At 37.8% G+C, this 19,380-nt stretch overlaps 1 protein-coding gene across 3 annotated transcripts in view; it reads right to left on the bottom strand.

The window, feature by feature from the left end:
* The window catches only part of AKAP6 (A-kinase anchoring protein 6), a 405,063-nt gene that overhangs the window by 39,454 nt on the left and 346,229 nt on the right, over nucleotides 1–19,380 (bottom strand). For all 3 annotated transcript variants that reach the window (XM_073348987.1, XM_073348985.1, XM_073348986.1), the window contains exon 12: nucleotides 6,453–6,668. In XM_073348987.1, coding sequence (XP_073205088.1) covers nucleotides 6,453–6,668 — 216 coding nt within the window. The remainder of the gene's footprint in view (nucleotides 1–6,452; nucleotides 6,669–19,380) is intronic.

Below are 19,380 nucleotides of genomic sequence, written 5' to 3'. Positions count from 1 at the left end.
AGTGTAAAACAGCTGCAATGACAGCCAAACTGGCTGGCACAGGTTTCTGCTTGTTTGGGTAGTGGACTTTCATACTAACCCCATCGTGGCCCATAGTGTAAGGGGGAAATCCAGGAGGCATGTGGCCAGGGCATCGCTATACCTGGCTATCTGTGGCTACCGGAATGACCTATTGAAGCCATAGGTGCAAGTCATGCTTGGGTTAGCCTTGGATGGCAACAGGATCAGGGTAACACAAAGGTAGCAGTAAGCAATCTTTGTGCTTCCACCCTCAGCTAACCTCAACACAGCTTGTACAGAGCACTGAATCAGGGCCTTGACCAGGTCTACCCCAAATCTTCTTTCAGCTATTTAGTTTTTTCACAAGTGTCTCTTTGTCTTATAAAAAAGCTGCTAATAAGGTCTCTTTCGGTGTATATTATGTGCCATTTGTGTGGTTCTGAAACTAAGAATTAGGAGACCATAACTGCAAAATACAATAAAAGTGGGGTGGTGACTAACAAAAAGAGGGATCTACTGAAAAAAAGAAAAGAAAAAATTGTAATTACTCAAATATTAGAGCATATAACTGGTGCTATTTGACAGTCCTGTTGGCAGCCTCAGTACAGAGGCCAAGGACTGAATGAAAACAGTGGACTAAACTCTCTTATACCAAGTGGCTGTCCTTTCAGAACTGGGAGGAGGCACATTTGCAGAGTAGCATGAGGAGTCTTGCAGTGACATATCATATATAAATAGGGCTCACATTCTGAATCATTCATAAACACCTTTTGCTTAATTAAAAATAGGACTTTAAACTTTATATTCCAGCCCTGGCTAACTGAAAGACAGCTGTTAGAGATAGGAGGTGATGTGAGGACTAGAATGCGATTGGCTCTTAGTACAGTTGTATTTCCAGTTAGATTAAGTTAAATGCAAGGATCTCAAAGTGCTTTAAAAATGCTAATGGCTTAAGCATCACAACATCCCTGTGAAGTAGGAAATTATTATTCCCATTTTACACATGGGGAAACTGAAGCACAGATAGTGTCCTGTCAAATCACACGGTGATCCCAGGTCTCCCAACTCCCAGTTAAATTCTTCAGCCGAAAGACCAACAAATCATTTATTGTTTTTAAATTAAATCATTATTTTACCTAGCCTCTTTAACCTAGCCAACCTTTTTTCCCCTTTGAGTGATTCTGAATTATAATGCTACTTACTAGACGTAACTTATGCATCATGAGAGGGTCATCTTTTGCCAGACTTTGGGGTTTGCATTATATACCTGTTAGGATATAGATATAGATATTCAGGCCCGTCTGCAAAGGCCTGTACTTTAAGAATTTAGGGGTATTCTTATCACTTGGCTAGTTCTAGAGGTATAAAAGAATAAACTAATTAAGGTGGTGGGATATAATTGGGTACATAATCATGTTACAATACGTTAGGATTGGTTAGTTAAATTTCAGGAAAATGATTGGTTAAGGTTTAGTAAAACTCAAGTTTTACTATATAATCTGTAGTCAATGAGGAAGTGAGTGGGTGTGGGGGGGTGTGGGATATGGGAACAGGGAACGGGGGTAAGGAAATTGCAATCATGTTTTGCTAAAGGGGGAAATGGGAACAGGGATTGGGGGTAAGGAAATTGGAATAATGTTTTGCTAAGGGCAAGAATGGGAACAGGGACACAGGTGTAAGGCTCTGTGGTGTCAGAGCTGGGAAGGAGGACACTAAGGAAGGAAACTGGAATCATGCTTGCTGGAAGTTCACCCCAATAAACATTGAATTGTTTGCACCTTTGGACTTCGGGTATTGTTGCTCTCTGTTCATGCGAGAAGGACCAGGGAAGTAAGTGGGTGAAGGAATAAGCCCCCTAACAATACCTCTTTGTTATGTCTAGGTTTGTGAGGCAGGCTTTTGCAAGGATAATGAAAAATTCAAGAATTTTTTTTTAAGGCATCAAGAAATAAAAGAAATTTGAAAGAAACCTACAAATCCTTTGTAATTAACTCCAACATCGCTTTCGGAAGGGGATAAGCAATCAAAATAAGAAGTAACCGAGGATAATAAGGAAGAGTAAAAAGATAAAGGAAAATTCTGGTAGACAAATTAAGGGGAGAATGGAAGATGCAAGCAACTCCTGCACCTCTGTATGGCAACATAATCAGCTGTCTTATTTACTGTCCGAGAGTCAGATGCCATCGGAGGTATAAAACATCTCATTTGTTTTTATAAATTACAGTATATTGTGGGCAACCTCAAATAAAGACTTGTTACCAGGGGATACTGTTTATGTGCCAAGACTGGCAAACCATCAAGTGCAGAGAGATGGGGAAGCAGAGGAAGCAATCTTGGGACCATCCCAAGAAATGACTACACAGGAACTGAGTGAAAGGAAAAGCTATAGCATGCCAACTCAGGACTGGGGAAGAATAAGAACCCAGAATTCTACTGAGGTTAGTGCATCTTTCAGTGCTGAGAATTCAAATGGTTTTATCAACCTCAGAAACCTGTGGATACTGCGATGTTTATACAATCATATTTTATAAACAAATCCACAACAAGAGACTCTGAAACGAAATACTGCCCTAAATGAAAATTAAATGAGAATCCTGATAGTTCTTAATATCTTCCATTTCTCAGCAGAGAGGAAGGTATGACCCCTACCCAGTTGCAGACAACTCAGTCGAGCACACAAGTTCTGCTTCCCCCAGGCAAAGTGGGAACAAAGCAGTGTGCAGCTTGTGAAGTTCCATGGCATCCAGACATCAAGTAACACACAGCACTTGTACAGTGTCTCTACCTCAGCTCTCAATTGATTCCAATCCCAAACAGAGCCACAAGACTCACTTTGCTCCTGCTGCAATAGCAGTGCTGAACTCTAATTAGCACATAGCAGCTTATTTAGAATAACTGCAGCTCCAAATAGCAAATAGCTTACGCACAGCAACTGTTCACGTGGAAGAGGAGAGAATATGCTCTCTCTGAAAAAACTTGGACCTCTATTCAGCAGCCTCCAGGATTTCTCTCAGTTGCATCTTGCTCCTGCTCCAGGCACCAGAGAACAGCTATACTTACTACAGCAACTATAAGTTTTAAGCATGAAAAAAATATCCACTTAGCCTCTTTGCGGCAGCTCGCATCTCAGTGAAATATAGTAGAAACCCAGGTCAGCCTCTCTCTGGTAATTGTACTCCCATTACAGCAGCCTCCAGCAACTGAGCTTCAGAAATTTTTAGAACTGCATTTGTTCCGTGCTGCAAGGTAAAGACAACAGCTACTGTACACTCTTGCTGTTGCAACTCCAAGCTTCAACTAGTTTCTCTACAGCAGGTCCACTCAACAAACCAGTCCAACTCTACAGCCCTAGGTAATGGTTTCTTAGAGCTATTGCTATAATTTAAAAACATAAAGACAAAAATAAACAAATCCCAAAATTGCCTCAGGGTTGGATCAGGTATCAGACATTGCAAAAAATAGAGAAGGGCTCATAGACCCTTAATCCAATTCTCCCAAAGAAAAAGTTCTGCTATTATTCTTTCCCCCATCATTAACTGTCCTCTTCTAATCCCTCAATGTGCACCCTTTTCACAACCATATTTTGCTGCTGACCTCCCTTGCTTCTGTTCTCAACCTCTCACTCTCTTGGGATCGTTCCCCTCGAAATTCAAGCATCAGTAATCTGTTTATTTGCCTTCTCAATGGCCATCTCCCTTCTTCCTCTCATATATAAGCCTAAGTGTGCCATCCACAATTGCTACCTCAAGTTCCTTGCACCCCCAGTTTGGTTTTTGCCTTCCACTCCATTGAAATTGCTCTGACTGAGATTTTATCTGTTCCTTGCTATATCTTGAGGCCTCCAGCTCATCAACCTCTCTGCTGCTTTTGACCCAGTTGATCTCCTTCTCAACATCTGACCACCTTCTCAACCATCTTCTCCTTCTTTAACTTTTGTGATACTATTCCTTTCTTGGTTCTTCTTCTATGTCTCTAGCCTTCCAACAATGTTTCCTTTTGCAGGTCCTCTTCCTGCTATGTTTTGCTTTCTGTGGGAGTCCAACAGGGCTCTACCATTGGCCCCTCCTTTTATCCCTTTATTGAGTGGTTACATCTGCTCATGTGACTTCAATGGCCATTTTTAAACAGATGACTCACAAATTAATCTTTCCACTCCCTATTTGTTTCCCACCATCTAATCCCATATCTCATGTTGTCTCTCAGATGTCCCTTCCTGAATGTCTGTCAACTAAAACTAAACATGGTCAAAATTGAACTCCTGGTCTTTCCTCCCCAAACCTCTGCATGTTCTTATTCAGTTTTGCTACTGAACACACTATCACCCACTCTGTCACTCCAATAACCAGCATGAATGCCGACTTCTCCACCTCCCTTGCACTTCACGTTCAAGCCTGGAGTCTTCCCTCTTCTTTCTCCAAAACATTTTTAAGATCTGACCTTTTCTTTCTGGTCATAGAGCTAGAGCTCTTATTCAGTCCTTTTTATCTCTGGTATTTACTGTAGCCTCCTCTGGCCTCCTTGATAGGCATACTTCCCCCCACCCCAAGCTCCTACAACACACAGCTGCTAAAATCCTCTTCTTTGCCCTTCACAGGGGCCATGTCACCTCTCCCCCATTTCATTGGCTTGTGCTTCTCCTCCACATCAAGTTCCAGGTTCTTATCTTTGCCTTCAAAGCCCTGTGTAACTCTGCACCTCTCATTATCCACACTTCCTCTTGCCTTGTTCCTTCCCCACTACTCCAACACTTATGCTAGCCTTGATATCCTGTTTTTCTGCTTTTCCAGTAACTCTCTCCTTTACTTTCTTCCATGTCATCTTCTACAAAGACGTCCTCATTCTGTAATAATCCATAAGGCCACTGCCCTCATTCATTTCCTTCCTTAAGTCCCACTTATACTGCAACACCTACAAGAAATTAGACAACTAATCAATGGCTAGATAGCTGGGCACATGGGGATAGGTTTGGATACATAATCTTTTTTAAAAAACCATGCAAACATCAAGATGTGAGCCATTCATCACCTCAACCACTTTGCTTTTGTGCTGTACCCCTTTCCCACACACTATATCTGTTGGTCTTTTGAGACCATTAGCTCTTTAGGGAAGGGACTTTTGATGGGTCTGTAGAATCCCATGTACATTTTGGGTGCTATATTTATATAAAAATAATAAACAACTCAGAGATATCTATTACTTTTTGTTTTTCTTTTAAGTGGAACTTCAAAAAAAAATCTGTGTTTAAAAAAACAACCTAACCCCCCCCAAAATTTCATTGCTAGTCACTTAGTCTGTCAAGAAAGGGGTGGATGTCAAGTAATCTTTCCTATTTTAAAATTTATAATAACCTAAAAATTATATAAACTAAAATATATGTTGTTCATTCTATTATTTTTATGATGCACATCGGTACCTGTATTTCACAGGATTATCATCATTGCTCCTTGGTTGCAATACTCACACTTCAGCATTAGGACAGTGACACAGGACATGCTGGGTCAAATTCATCCATTACTGTCAATGGAGTAACGGTAGGGATTTGGCTTATTGTCTAAATATAGTTAATCCCTTCTAATATGGTTTTATACTGTACAAGACCTGTATAATTGACACCACTTAATTGATAGCATAAGTAATATAATATTTTGCCTCTTAGGGATTGTTTCCTCAGAGAAGAATAGATTAATACATTTTCCTTATATTTTAAGTAGTACAGAACTTATTACATCCTCAAAATACTTTGTCAGTGTTTCCCAACCTTTTCCAGTCTGAGGCACACTTACGTCAATAAAAGATTTGTGTGGCACACATCCCTGTGTTAAAATTATTTTAAAAATCGCTTACTTTTAATGAGAAATCTGATGTAAGGTCTGTCTCATGCACATCCACCCGAAGTGCAACAGCACAAAATGCAGTTTGGTTGTGACGCTAATGAAAATAAATGAGTTTTTTTTCCCCTTGCAAGTGACTTTTCCAAAATTCCATGGCACACCAGTGTGCCACGGCACACGGCTGGGAAACACTGTCCTATGTGAAGAATGCGCTTAGTGATAGGCTGGTGCTAAAAACATTATTAACAGTGTACAGAACTTTTATGAAGTATCATATTCAATAAAAAATTATGGGCCCAATCCTGTTAGGTTCTGAGTAACTCGACTTGCACTGCTTTCAACTCAAATGTGCCCAGTCCTTGACAGAATGAGATCCCATGTGATTAAAAATGCTGCAAACAGTATATGTATACTATGAGTTTATCTTATTAATCAGTCATGTCCAAATCCAGCACTGGTTTGTGAAAAATAAAGCTTTATTTGTTGACTGCGAGGATCAGAAATGGCATCTTCAGTCAGAAAATCCATTGTAAAATGAATATGTTTGCTACCCACTGGAATGATATCTCCCATGTGACAAATGAAACAATAGTAGGTCTTTTTAAAGCAAACATCACTCACCGGGACTTTTCCCAACTTCTTTTGTAGCCTGGTTTGCCACTGGACAGCTTGCATGACAATGGCTTCCCACCTTCTTTCAAGATTTACAATTATCAGCTGCATAGACTGGTGATCTGCATTCAGATTGCAGGTCTCCTGGTCATCCAGGAGGTGCTGGCATAATCGCAACACAGAGGCTACTCCACGACGTCTCTGTTTGATCTCACAGCACAGAGACTGCAGGACAGAGAAATGACAGATGTCAGTGCAGTATAGTCTACAAATGTATAAAATTAACTGTTAAGATTATACTTTGTAGTGCCCAGTCTTCTTACAATATGTCTGTGTTCCATTCATTGTTTCCCTGATACTTAATATCAAAGCTTGGTGATGCACTCACAGATAGTAATAATAATGGCAATGAGGCTGCAAAGCTACTTTAAGTCTTCTTCAAATTAATGCCACATGTAGCTAACTGTCTCAATGATGCCGAACGATTTACAGCACATATAGGGTTCCCCCCAACCTCTATTCCACTGGGGCATGTCTCTGAAAATTAGTTATCCTGCCAACATCTAGTCATTCCAGGTTTTAAAATGGATTTTAAGAATCTTTCAGGAAAAATAAATAAACGCTATACTCCATAAAATGACATAGTTTAATTCAATGTTTAATTCAATGCTGATCTAGAAAATCAAAATAAAGAAAAAAATATATTACTTAGAAGAACCATTAGAAATGATGGGCCATATGTTTTACTCCTGAGGAAAAACGTGCAGCAAGGAAGTGCAGTGGTCCTCTTTACAATCTTTACAAAGGCTTCTTGTGATTATAACAGTCCTAAAGAATTTCTTACACTGAAATTAAAATAGGAATCCTGAAGTAATGATATCTGTGTTCAAAATTATAAATATTTAATAGCAACCACTGTATTTCATCAGAAAGATCCAGTGCAACGGAGGAATATCATTTGCGCTTCATCATGCAATTCAAATCAGTGAACAAGCCTTGTTTTTACCAAATCGTGGTTGAGGCCAGGAAATGTTGCATATACTCTAGAAACCTGTACAATTGCATTGGAAACCCCCTATGATAATAATACAAGTAGTGCATCTCCTGTGCCGCAATTAAGGGACACGTTTCCCCAATTCTGAAGGTCAATGGTTGGCTACTTTTCTGTGCCGTATAGGACCATGTATGGGGTTTTCAAGTGCTATTCCCTGCACACCCACCCACCCCCTATGGGCACTCAATGTTGCATCAGGATTGTATTAACCTGTGATGTCTTTTTACAGTAATTGCTATGAGGTTTGGGGGCACATAGCCTGGGCATCTATGAGGAAGAGTTCTCAGCCTCACACTTAACCATGTACCCTTTCATGGCATGCTGTGAATCTAATATATGATTCCCAAATGGCACTTGTGCTACTCATGGCATTATACTATGTATGTAATAATGTATTTCATGCATGGAGTTTTCCCAGATAATTTCAATTGTAACTTGCCAACATCTGTTTCCTCTGCAGGATGCCACAGATGAAAGTGCATGACCCTCTGAGAAAATCTCAACTATCATTTGAGTGTTTTTGTTTCTCTTAAGGAACAGGTATTTTGTTTTTAATTTTCTGTTTTAAAAAGAAAAAGTAAAATAAACTCATCAAAATTTTCAGAGCAGTTCACAAGTGCCAATGGCTGAAAAATATTGATAATTAAGCTGGACATCCCCTTCTAAACGTGAATAACAAAACAATACTACTCTTTTAAAGATAAGTTAAGCTTCTGCATTATTAGATTGCTTTAAAAAAGGAAGCTATACCTAGAAGTGATGTACATCAAAACAGTATTTGCCCTCCAGAAGCATTTGTGCTTGCGCAATGACCCTAAGCCGAAGGACTGGAGCAAAATAGTGGTGCAGATGTCTAGAAATATATATCTTTCTTTTGCCTACTGATAGCGTGCAAGTGATTTTTTTTAATTCAAAGCCTTCAAAAGAAATGATGATTATATCCACAAACATAGCTGAATTACTAATCTACTGGCACAATTTGATTGTTCTAACAGTTAACAGATTGCTTATTAATCAACAAGGGTAAACAAGACAATGCAATCTCATTTAGAGTGCGAGTTTTAATGCCTAAAAGTATTTGTGTTCAAAATGTTAATCCCGATAAGGCTTCATTAGAAGACGTCTTAAAATGATTAAGTGCATTTCATTGTAAAGTACACTGAGTAGTAATATCAGCAGGTGGACATTTCATACAGATGTTCCACTTATTGATATAATGCATTCTATAGCTATTTAAATTACCCCAACTCTGTGATAGCTGGAATTCCATTATTTCTGTAATGAAAGAACTATGTACCTTTAATATTTCTGAATTTTAAATAAGGTGAATGACAAATTCCCAAACCACTATTTATGGCAAAATATGACCAGGAATTTTATTATTCAATTTAGACCAGTGCTGTATTTTCACTTAAGTTTCCTGAACTTGCCCTTATTTATTTTCCTAGGATTCATTACTATATACCTACACAGCTCTTGATGTAATCAAATGTCTGATGTATTTCCTTTCTGATGCTGTTCATTAGCCTAATATTACACCAGAAAAAAAAAATCTAGGTACAAATAAAGGGGAAGATCGTACTTAACACTGCAAAAGCAAAGAAATTGAACATAATGGTGGCTTTTATGAGCTAGCTTCTGCTCTCAGTTAAACTGGTGAAAAACTGAATAAACTCCACTGAAGCTGAGAATCTGGCCCCATACCCTTAACTCATCCTTTTACCTTGATGTACCTAATGATGGCATCCCCTACAATGCTGGATGCTATAACACTCCTGTTACAATCCCATATAATATGATAAACTAAGGACCATTCCCATTCCTAAACCAAAATATCTGGGCTATAATAAGACCTGTACATTGTATTATTTGCAAGCAGAGATACAGGAACAAATTCATTTCTCATTTACATCAGTTTTCCACCAGCATAATAACATTAACTTCACGGAAGCTATTCTTGATTTACATGGGTGTGACAATACAATTCAACCATGGTAGTTTTGTTTCAACTTTATTATATGTTATGATTAATATTAAAAGAGAATGAAACCCTCATTTCTAACAAGGAAAAGAATTACTGTAATGACTCTTGTAGAGCTAGAAGACTTAATCAGGTAAAGGCACACAAACAATGTATAAAACGGCAGGGTACAATGAATCCAAAGGGGGTATTTATGGTCTGTTATGTATCGTGCTAAATGATCATTATCTGTATCTTTGACATGAAAGCTCACAGTGTCCCATACGATCCATATTTTGCAACTTTGAACTGGAATTGTCATGTGAAAATTGTGAATACAGTGATTGTGCACAGACAGTTCTCATTTCCAAATCTTCACCAATTATTTCATTTTACATTTCTAAATGGTATAACTCTATATTTTGCGATATTAGCCTCTACAAAAACCTCATAATCAACAAAGCCATTACTTAACAAAAGGAAAGCAAAGAGGATCAGGATTTTCAGACACAGGAGTCTAAAGTGCATGAACCTAAAACTCTAAGTCCATTTTTAGGCACCTGCCTGAGTTTCAAAAGCGCTGAACATTCCACCGCTCCAATTGCCCTCAGTGGGAACTGTTGGTGCTCAGCAGTTTAAAAAGTCCGGCAGATGCCTATTTATAGAATTAGGAGGCTTGCTTTAGGCTCCATTTGAAAATCTAGGCTGAATTGTCCCAATAAGGAAAACTATGTTTTGCAACATAGATAGAGAGGTCTGGTGAATATATAGGCAACATTACAATGCAGTGTTTATTCTAACATATTTCCTGTACGTCACAGCAGACTCCCCTGGAGATCTTTCTTCTCTCGGCATAACCCTATGTTTAGTGCTTTGTGACTGTCAACCTGGCAGTTGAAAAGGGCTGGATTGCTCTCCTTTCCACAGCCTGCTAATACCACACCATAAATCATCTGGAAGGGCCACTGCTGAATGACATCAAAGACTGCTCCCATCCCAAGGGCCAAGAGTATTGTTTAGGCAGAACCTAATGCCCAGGATGGTTCTGTGACAAGGGGTTGAACCATGTACTCTCACACAGCATGGTTGAATACTACTGCTTGGCTACTACAGCCATGATTCTGCAAGGTACTTAAGCACATGCTGAACTTTAAACATATGAGGAGTCCTCTTAATTGTTTCATGGTCTCTCTGTATATAATGTCTTCTACAGTTTCCACAGTATGCATCCGATGAAGTGAGCTGTAGCTCACGAAAGTTCATGCTCAGATAAATTGGTTAGTCTCTAAGGGGCCACAAGTACTCCTTTTCTTTTTGCGAATACAGACTAACACGGCTGTTACTCTGAAACCTGTCTTAAATTCAGTGGAACTATGCACATACATTAGGCATATGTTTAAGTTCCTTGCTGAACTGAGGCCTAAGCAATATTTTTCAACAACTGGATATTCTTCCTTTAAGTCCAAAAACGAAAAGAAAAAATGGAGTGTGAAGTGTATTAAAGAAACTATTAAATACAAAGTTTATTTTGCCATTGACCAGTGCATCAATCTAGTCCAATGTTTATCTGTAAAGCAGAGAGATTGCCAGACAATGGCACAAAATTGATAAGCTGAAATAGTTCACAAATGATAAAATTCTCATACCACAAAATCATAGAAATGTAGGGCTGGAAGGGACCTCAAGAAGTCATCATGTCCAGTCCTGTGTGCTGTGGGAAGACCAAATAAATCTAGACCGTCCCTGACAGGTGTTTGTCCGAACTGTCGTTAAAAACCTTCAATGATAGGGATTCCACAACCTCCCTTGAAAGCATATTCCAGAACATAACTAGCCTTATAGTTATTTTTTTTTCTTAATATCTAACCTAAATCTCCCTTGCTGCAGAGTAAGCCTATTACTTTCATCTTCAGTGGACATGGAGAACAATTGAGCATCACCCTCTTTATAACAGCCTTTAACATATTTGAAGACTTATCAGGTCTCCCCCAAGTCTTTTCTCAAGATTAAATATGCCCAGTTATTTTTAACCTTTTCTCACTAGATTTTCTAAACCTTTTAAAACATTTTTTTCCTGTTCTCTGGACTCTCTCCAATTATTCCACATCTTTCCTAAAGTGCGGTGCCAAGAATTGGACACAGTACTCCAGCTGAGGCCTCATCAGAGCTGAGTAGACTAGGACAATTACCTCCTATGTCTTAAATACAACACTCTTGTTAATACACCCCAGAATATTAGCCTTTTTCGCAGCTGCATCACATTGTTGACTCATATTCAATTTGTGATCCACTATAACCTCTAGATCCTTTTCAACAGTACTACCTCCTAGCTAGTTATTTCCCATTTTGTAGTTGTTCATTTGATTTTTCCTTTCAAAGTGAAGTACTTTGCACTTGTCTTTGTTGAATTTCATCTTGTTGAGTTCCGACCAATTCTCCAATTTGTGAAAAGTCATTTTCAATTCTATTCCTGTCCTCCAAAGACCTTGAAATCCCTCACATCTTGCTGTTATCTGCAAATTTTATAAGCATACTCTCCACTTCATTATCCAAGTCATTCATAAAAATATTGACTAGTACCAAACCCAGGACTGACCCCTGCAAGACCTCACTAAGATATGCTCCCTTAGTTTTACAGCAAACCATTGATAACTACTTTTTGAGTACGGTCTTTCAATCAGTTGTTCACCCACCTTATAGTAGTATCACAAAACTGTATTTCTAGAGCATGAATCTGAATGACCATATACAAAAATTTAGATGATTTTTGTAGCAAAATGATTAGATGGTTTTTTTCACATACTTTTAGTAAATACTGAAATTTCTTTGCATGAGGTCTTAATGCATATCAGTCATTTTTGTCTCTCCTGTTTAAAGTTTTATTGACTTTATACTTATTAATATTGTAGTGTGTGGAAAAAAAGAAATCTCAGAAAATTCAAGGCCCAATCTAATTGAAAATACCTGAGGTCTCTGGAGTCAGAAAAGCTGTCTGAAGGGCCCACGTATGCTAACTTACATGTTTTCACTTTCTTTGTACTTTTAGGTACAGAGGAATTGCCATACCCAATAGACTAGTGGTCTCTCTAATCCTGTATCCTGTCTCTGACAATGGGCAGTAAGTATTAGTTGCTTCAGAAGAATGTGCAAGAATACACTGAGGGCAATTACGAAATAACCATGAAATGGAAGCTCTTATGCAACCTTAATTCTAATGGTTGCTGGTGCTCTCAGTATAATGATAATACTAGTCAGAGTCATGTTTTCAAGTGGTGAACAAACCACTTTGCAGGAGCAAATGAACTCTTCAAAACAAAGGTGGGCCTGTTTCACCACTTTATGTCTGTGTTAGGCCCATGTAACACCATAGATTTCAACAGAGTTGGCATAAGACTAGAATAATGACTGTGAAAAGTCTGATCCCTTTTTTTAATGCAAATATCACTCATAATGAAAAACAGTGGGGGAACAGGAAGTTGGAATTATGACGTATCAACAGAATGCTTTCCATGAGATGACAGTGGCTGTCTGCTAGCTGGCTCCTACTGTCTGCTGTGCTACAGTTTGTATTTTAAAATTAACTTTGCATACTGCATGAAAATTGAGAATAAGAAGTTCTATTAGTGAATGAAAAAGACAACCAATGGTAAGTAATTCCTCAAAATAAAAAAAGCCAAATGCCATGGAGTGGAAGTGAATGATGACTTGTCATCTTTTAAAGAAAATACTGGCAAATGCGGGTGTTTTAACTGATTTCAAGGTTAAAAGAAAATGTCACCTAATATAGGATCTCCGCTTAGTTGCAAATGGTGGGACTTAATCTATATTGAAGCTAAATATTCTATAAGTATGCAGTGAAGTGCAAAAAACAGCAATTGAAAAATGACATGATTAAATGGCACAACATGCAATCATTTGCTCTCAATTATATCAATGTATCTTCTTCATTTCAAGGAGTCAGGCAGAAATATTGTTTTTTAAATGCCTCTATTAAATTGTGCACCAATAATAAAATAGATGAGAGTCCTAATAAGCTCATTTATGTAACATACATCATACACCACAAAACTATTCTCTCCAAACGGGTTTGCACATAGATTTGTCTCCTGGTTGTCATCAGTCTTGGCTATATTAAAAGATTTTAAAGGCATAATGCTGCCTGCAGGCCCATTCATTGGAAAACCTTTGTACAACTTTTCTGGTTCACCCTTGTGAGATCTTTAATGGTAATTATGGAAAAAGTGTTGATATAATATCTTTGCTGTCACATTTTATTACAATGATGGACACAACAGAATCAGGGATTGACATTTTGAAAAAATCATCTAATTGCAAGTCAGAAACACGGAATGACAGTTTAAAGTAGATTACAACTTCTTTCAAAAATAGTGAACTGGTTTCCTTTATTTAAAAGCCATACTTTTAATAGCATTAGGGGCCACTAAATTGCTATGCTGAACACATCTCTCTAGGATTCTCTGATCAGTGCAGTATTTCCCTAACAAGTTTGGAAATTGTTCACAACATTTCTTTAAAAAGAATCCATATTTCCAATGCCAATTCCATATTTTTTCCTAAGAGAGAGAGATAAAGATAAAAAATAACTGCCATCCAAGTATTTTAAGATAAATATTTCATTTTGTAAATTCAATCTACCTGTGTATCACCATGATATCTGAGTGTGTTGGGTTTAATTTTAATTCAATCAGATCACGGACATGTAAAAAGATACACAAACACATCTGTGTTGAAATCATTTGCAAACAAGAATTAAAATTAAAACAGCATTTTTAGGGACTAAAAGCAGCACCTGTATTCCTTCCAACTTGTCTCCTGAAGTACAGCATATGAAATAAAATACATGACTGAATCTAGAATTGATGTTTCTCTTAGGCTTATTCTATGAAAGCTGTTATTATCTCTGTATGGCATTCTTTAATTTATTTGTGCCACTCCTTATGCTGGGTTAAGTACTTTTCCATATATTTATTTTTAAGAAGATAGTTCACCGGCCTGGTACTTAGTTCATATTCACATGTAATTAGTAATACATAATATACTTCTTCTAAATTAAAAACACTATTAACATTCCAGACATATAAAACAATATGAAGATTAAGTTACTCTAAAGGAAATGATAATAGCTTACAGATTGCTTTTATCATTACTAAAATGCTGGTATCTATTACAGTGTCTCCCTGGAATAAAGAATGCACTTTTGGCAATAATCTGTTAAAAAAGTGCCCATTATTGTTCAGATGCTGCTATCTAAAGTCTAAACTAGTCTGCAATTACAGAAAGGTAACTTTTAACAAAAAAAGAAAAACGGTGTTGGATGCAAATGTAGCGTTGCTACTAAAGTATGAAACACGTCTCCTGAAGCCTTATTTTTTCCTTGTGTGTGAGAGGAGAAGGCATTCATTAGAATTCATTTTCACATTAAAAGATTTTAGAACTTATTCACAACACACACTGATTTGTTGGTTAAATTGGCTCGACATAGCCATTTTCAAATAATTTGCGGGGAGGAAGGGAAGTGATGGAAGAAGCCATTTTCCCTGCTATGGCACTGTTTGCATGTCCAGACTCTTCCAGTTTCTGTCCTCTGCATTTACATTTCAGAAGATTCTCCTCCCAATGAAAATGGGAGAAATTTTGAAGTATGTAGTGGAAAATGTTACATTTTGGGCAAAATATTCTAAAGAATTAGAGACAGCATCAGAAGGGCAAGATCAGAGCATGAATATTAGTGCTGTGTACATCTTTTGTAATGAAACCTGAAAACCACATTATATTCACCTGGAGGCATCTGGCATTACAAATCTGAAACTTGAACTAGGTTTACTAACCAATTCATCATGGTTTGCAAAACTTTCAGCAAACCTGGGTCAAGTTTCAAGAGAAGAACTTCAGGTTCAGGAGAAAATCTTCAGAATTCTGAAACTGAGAAGAATGCAGTGGGTTAAGCTGCATTTTGGTTTGAGTTTTGGAGTTAATTTAAATTCATAACTTGAACTGAAATGAAGGTCTCATCAACAAGCATCAGACCTAAGATACAAACAACCCCGCTATTGCTCTGAGTACTGTTTCAGATATCTGAGTTTCATTCAACTTTAATGAAAAAGGTTTATGATGACTCATAGCATTTAGAACCCAGTATCCACCCGGAGATATACACTGTTTGTTTAAAAAAAAAAAATTATATAGCTTGAGTGCATGAAAGTATGCCAATACCTGTAACAGTTAGGTCTATGCCAGATGTGCCTACTCTGCCTACTCCTTCCCTTTCAGAGCTTCTAGGCTGGTATATTTTCCTTGTCTCTCTGCAATGGTCTTCATTCATTCCAGGAGGCACTGAGTGCATCCTTCCCTTGAGAATGACACAAGAAGAGCTTCCTGGTATTACTTCAGATGGGAAAGCAGTGTATAGAATATAAACTGGTTTAGTCTTTTCAGGGACTTGAGAGCAGGCAAGGAGGCAGGAAGGAGAAAATGAAAACAGTGAGAGTAGGGAAAGATATTTCCTTTGGATTTTTGTCACACTGGTAAGGCAACTTTAAACCTAGGTGAACAAAAAGATAGCTTGGAAATAACATCATCCCCACTCCTAATAAATGATGTCCACGTCTGAGTCTGCTTAGGAATACTAGAGGCAGAGATATTGTTGTGCTTTCAACTATATCTGTTTATGCAGTGACAACAAGCACTCTTTTCAGGAATGTTGTTTCTAGTCTTATTGCAAAGAGTTAGTCCATCTAAAATAAAAAGATGAATATTCAATTAAATGAAAATATTTTCTCACTTTGTGTCTTATCTTGCCCATATTTATATACAGTTTTTTTTCCAGGCTTCTTGAGCTCAATCCTTAACAAAGCTCACAGGCTTCCATTTCTTTCATCAGAAGTAAATAAGAACCAGGCTAAAGAGACCACCTTCTCTTTTCAACATCTTGTTTCGCAGAGAAAGGGAACAGATGGTGTGAGGTGCTCCTCCATGTGATCTCTGATCCAGTAGAGGGAAAGTCTACTGTGAAATGTTTCTCCTCTACAGCCAGGTAGAAGCTATTTTCTTCCGTTTCTGCTCAGAGGAGAAAGGCTTAACTAGGCAAAGGCATCGCCTGATTTTCCTGTTCGTGGAAGTGAGAAGAAAGGTGGTCAAGAAGATATCCCTTATCTTGTTAGCATGTGTGCGCTAGGTGTGTGAGCTAGAGTAAATTAGCCATAGGGTAAGAGTGAAGCAGGGTCAAAACTATGTTTTAGAAACAGACCGAGATTGGCCTACAATTAATTTTAACCTTTGATTATTTCAAATGTGAGGATCTGCAAAAAAAGAAGGCAAACCAGAAAATTCACGGGTCAGGATCCACAATCAAAACAGAATGGTGTGGTGAAGGCTGCAGTCTCAGATAGGATTTTTATCCTTACATGGGAATTCACATGATTGTGGCGTTAAAAGGGAAAACCTAACTGAAGCACAAAGTGAGCTCTCTCTTGAATAACGATAATGAGAGCATTAACCTGTAACATGGAGATGTAAAAACATCTATGCTTCTCAACGGCAGTGGCAGAATCCCACATTTTTGGCAAAAATCATTCAGCATCTGTCTCATTATATTGTAATGTAACGTCACAAGGCTGGGTGCTGACTTCCTTATTGTTTGCTATATAAATGTTGCCTTAGGATGGATGTCAAAAAAGCTCATTTGGGGTTCCTCAGTGTTTTGTAAATGACACTCAGCTTATCTGCTTTTGAATCTGACCTTAATCAGGCAATTTTTCAAACAGTCCCATACTGGATGTCTTCCAGCTTGTTAAAGTTTAAGCCAATTAAATCTAGGTAAAGGTTTTATCATCCATGAAAAGATTTGGGACTTTGGATAGCTCTTTATTGATAAAAATATTTAAATGATTACAACAGGGTTTTTTTTTATCATTTTGATATGTAGAAAGGATTAAATCCTGCCTGAGTTCTGTTGATTTGGAAACTGTTTTGCATGCTTTTGTTACATCCACATTGAATTTCTGTAATTCTTTGTTTGCAGCTCTACCAGCAGCATTGTTACACAAATAGTAATGGATCCAGAATGAAATAGCAAAACTGATCGCTGGCACCTTTCGGAACAGTTCACACATTTCTCAAATCTCAGCACTGGCTTCCAACTTTCAACAAGAGTTAAAATTTGTATTTGACCTGATGGATCCCAATTGTTTGTCTAAAGTCTCACATCTTGGGTCCCTTACTTTTTTGTAAATCCATGTTGCTGGCTTTTCCTTTTAAATAAAAATTTGATTGTGGCTATAATTTTATGGCTTATCCAAACATGGCTTAAGCTTTATCCATGGGCTTTTATTTAACTGAATTGTTTTTAGGATTTGCAATATTGAATGTTGAGCAACACTTCCAGATAAAAAGAAAAGGAGTACTTGTGGCACCTTAGAGACTAACCAATTTATTTGAGCATGAGCTTTCGTGAGCTACAGCTCACTTCATCAGATGCATGCCGTGGAAACTAACTTCCAGATAGTTATAATGAAAAGCACCATACAAAGTGATTGACTGACTCACTAACTGATGATTAATTACCCATTGCTATCTGTGTTGTTTCAATGAAAAGTTTAGTTGCTTTAGAGCTGGAGAGCAAAGAGACAGTCCTAAGCCATAAATTAAGAAATATTTATGTGGCAATATCTGGCATGCTCAGTCACAAATTCAATGAAATATTCCTATCATCAGTGATTCAGAGGTACAAATATTACTGGCAGCTGGTAGGTTCATTTATCTTGAACTGAACCCTTGGATGGGTTTTGTTATGAAATACGGTGAATGTATGATAAAGTAAGTAGGTTCCCCCCATCTTTGGGAAGGGATTTTTTTGGGGGAAAGCAACATGCTTTTATCAATATAGGGTCAATCCCCTTTGCTAGCCAATAATTCACACAGTTCTCTGCACTCACCACACTCATATAATAAGATTTACAAAAAACTGTCGCATTCCCCTCGCCATTTTTACTCCTCATCCCTTCCTGCTCCAGGTCTCTCCGGACCCTCAAAATTGTTATTCATCCCCAAATTGCCTTTCCCAGGTGTAGGCAACACCATTAAGCTAGGAAATCAGTTTTGCCAAGTCACACAACTTAATTATGAGTCTCATGATATTTGGTCTGTTTGTTAAAGTCCCAGTGCCTAGAGCTATGTGTTTATATGAGAATCTCCTGTTTCATTAAAAACGAGTATGTTTCTGGCCCTCGTGATTGCAGAGAAAAGGTTGAAAAGGTGAACCCTAACAACTCAAAAACCAGAAGAGCAATAAAAAAACCCCCAAATTTATATATTTTTTAAAAATCTCATGATTTTTGAGGTTCTAATTCATGAGTTTTATAATGGTTGGGCTTAGCAATAGTATAAAATAAATTAACAAGAATGTTAATGCTCAACAACATAAAACAACCCTATCTAATCTATATACTCTTCTTTGTATACAAGGATCCTGTCAATACAACTCTCCTCCCCCTAACAGGCTGGACTAATCGGTGTTTGCAAGCTCACTTTAACATCACTGTTGATCAGCCAGTAAGTGTCACTATACACTGAAATGAAGCTCATTCTTCTCATTTGGGAGCTGAGTGTGAAAAATGTTTGCAGCAGCCTCTGGCCCCTGCAAGCTGATGGAGGGAGTGATTGAGTATGCTGGTTTCCAATATAGTCATACCTAGTGCTACGTACAGAATACTGAGCTGACCAGAATATATAGGACTTTTTGTTGCTGTGAAAAATGTAGAACAAAATAATCACACAATATAGCAAATGATGACAGTAGCTAGCACTCATTCTGATAATAATGAAGGAAAACTGAAAAATCATATCCAGCACAAATTGAACTTTAAATCAAAACAAACAGCAACACAAGAAACAGTCTTTCTTCA

Source organism: Lepidochelys kempii, chromosome 6, assembly GCF_965140265.1.
Source record: "Lepidochelys kempii isolate rLepKem1 chromosome 6, rLepKem1.hap2, whole genome shotgun sequence".
In the NCBI taxonomy this organism is placed as follows: Eukaryota; Metazoa; Chordata; order Testudines; family Cheloniidae; genus Lepidochelys; species Lepidochelys kempii.
Note: the sequence above shows the minus strand (reverse complement) of the source record. Positions and strands in the feature narration are given on the sequence as shown.